Source organism: Carassius auratus, unplaced genomic scaffold (assembly GCF_003368295.1).
Source record: "Carassius auratus strain Wakin unplaced genomic scaffold, ASM336829v1 scaf_tig00028749, whole genome shotgun sequence".
Taxonomy (NCBI): Eukaryota; Metazoa; Chordata; class Actinopteri; order Cypriniformes; family Cyprinidae; genus Carassius; species Carassius auratus.
The window spans coordinates 11,059-13,433 of NW_020525719.1; the positions used below are offsets into that span (position 1 = coordinate 11,059).

At 47.4% G+C, this 2,375-nt stretch overlaps 1 protein-coding gene across 1 annotated transcript; it reads right to left on the reverse strand.

Annotated features, from left to right (window-relative positions):
- Positions 1-203: 203 nt before the first annotated feature.
- Positions 204-2,375, reverse strand: LOC113079622 (zona pellucida sperm-binding protein 4-like). Its single transcript, XM_026251866.1, has 8 exons — positions 1,691-2,375; positions 1,428-1,615; positions 1,256-1,353; positions 1,027-1,184; positions 764-956; positions 544-691; positions 386-458; positions 204-315 (listed from the first exon to the last, which is right to left on the reverse strand). The coding sequence occupies exons 1-8, from the start codon at positions 2,346-2,348 to the stop codon at positions 239-241; spliced, it is 1,593 nt and encodes a 530-aa protein (XP_026107651.1). The 5' UTR covers positions 2,349-2,375; the 3' UTR covers positions 204-238.

Here is a 2,375-nt window from a genome sequence, read left to right on the forward strand (position 1 = left end):
GTTAAACATCCAGTTAACAATTAACCCTTTAAAAGGGGGAACCTTGTGCTGCTCCAGGTTAGCAACTAGAGGATGGATAGGGGACTCTGAATGCACAGGCTTACAAAAAGTTGTGGAACCTTGGTTTAATAGTGAGAAAAAAAAACCTGGCAAGAGGGGCATTTAATACCAGATTCTGCAAAACACCACCAATAGACAAGATACCTCAGGGTTCTGCAAAGTTTATTAAAAACTAGATTTACATGACCAGAGTAACTGCTCCACTAGAAACCACAGTCTGCTCCCCAGAGACAGCCTTGATAGGAGTATCTCTTCCTGAAAGAGGAGTGTTAGAAATGAGAACTCATAAAATGCTCAGTTCCTCTGGTCAAAAGTGAGAACTCACGTTTCCTGGTGCAGCGTTGCTCACAAGAGCCAGATGATGGATGGCACACCTCTGTACTGCAATGGATGAAGATCTGACAGGGAAGAACGAGGCTCAAGTCATAGTCTCCACAAGTAGTAAATACCAGTGTTCAAGTAATGGGGGGGGGGGGGGCATACGGTTTCCTGCAGAGCAGCCAGTGAAGCTGGATCTACAAATGTGAACATCTGCACAACAAAGCGCTTGTAGTGGGTTGGGAACTGAAGACCAGACGATCCAGTCACTGGAACCAGTGTGGTCAGATAACGGTCATCCTGGTAAGGGCATCTGAAGACAAAAGAAGGTTACAAAGAGGGTCTCTCAGCAGACGAACAGGATAAAGATTGGCTGTACACTCACCCATCGATCAGAAGGTCCCACTGGGGGAGACTGAGTGGACTAGGGGTTGAAGTAGTCCAACAGCGTCCCAGCATCAGGACAATGTTGGGGTCAGTCCTCTCCATAATGTGCACCTCAACATACACAGGCTCTCGCAGGACTTTTGTGATGGGATAATCAGCATCACTGTAGTAGGACGTGTAGGCCTCATCCCCTGAGGAACACTGGGGTTTAACCAGACTCAAGTTTGAAAGGCTTTAGGCAGACACAGGACAAAACCTTACCTTCAGCACAGCCTTTGGTGACACATTGGCCATTGGCCAGTCTGAGCTCCACCCTGAGAGGTCCAGGAGCAGCTACTGGTGGAGGTGGAGGAACGGAGTTGACCTCCACAACCAGAGCTTCCACAGAAGTTTCAGAGTATCTACACTGGAAGAGAAACCTGGACAACACAGCAAGCTTGTAGCATTTGTCAGGGATTAAAAGGTTCACACCAAGTCAGAGATCACCTACTCAAAATGACTGTCCCTTGTGATGGAACCATATGGTCCAATCCCCACTTCATAGGATGAAGTCATTCGGTTTTCATACACCACATATCCACCGTCCTCCTGTGAACAGAAACAGTGGCAGCATCCAGTCCATCATAAGCAAATGCAGAATAAAACCAGTAGCAGCTGCTCACCATCACACTCGTGCCACATGCGGTCACTGGGAACTGGTATATTGCAAAGGAAGGTGTGGACCCCACAGGAGCACAAGGTGGTTCGTTTCCACCCAGTAGATGAACCGAATCCAGACTCAGTCGAGGCAGAGTAACGTCTCTAGACACCACTACCACAAACTGACCATCTCTAATACACTGGACAGTTACTAGAACAAGGTACAAGAGCAGGTTAATGGAGAGAATCAGTTTAACATGAACGGAATAAGACTGGGAACACTTACCCGCCCTCCCATAGAAACACTGCTGTGCATTAAAGCAGCAGTTAATAGCTTCACACTCAGCTCTACTGATCCCAGGTAGACCACATTGGATCTGCTCCGAATCAGCTACAGCACATTTATCAAGGGGATCTGCCTGCACTACTGGCTTCTGAAGTGGAAACTGCTGGGAAGTTGGTTGTTGAACCGGCTTCTGAAGCGGAAACTGTGGTTTAGGTTGTTGAACTGGCTTCTGGAGTGGAAACTGCTGGTAAGTTGGTTGTTGAACCGGTTTCTGAAGTGGAAACTGCTGGTAAGTTGGTTGTTGAACCGGCTTCTGAAGCGGAAACTGTGGTTTAGGTTGTTGTTGAACCGGTTTCTGAAGTGGAAACTGCTGGTAAGTTGGTTGTTGAACCGGCTTCTGAAGCGGAAACTGTGGTTTAGGTTGTTGTTGAACTGGCTTCTGAAAAGGAAACTGCTGGTAAGTTGATTGTTGAACCGGCTTCTGAAGCGGAAAATGCTGAGGAACCTGCTGGTTACTTGGTTGTTGAACTGGCTTCTGAAGCGGAACCTGCTGGGTCATCAGAGATTGAACATCCTGAAGCGATTTACTCCAGTGTGGAACAGCATGACAGAAAGCACAAACCAGCAAAATCTGAACCGAACACCAACTTGCAGCCATTGTTTAACAGCTAAACACAATGTGGAG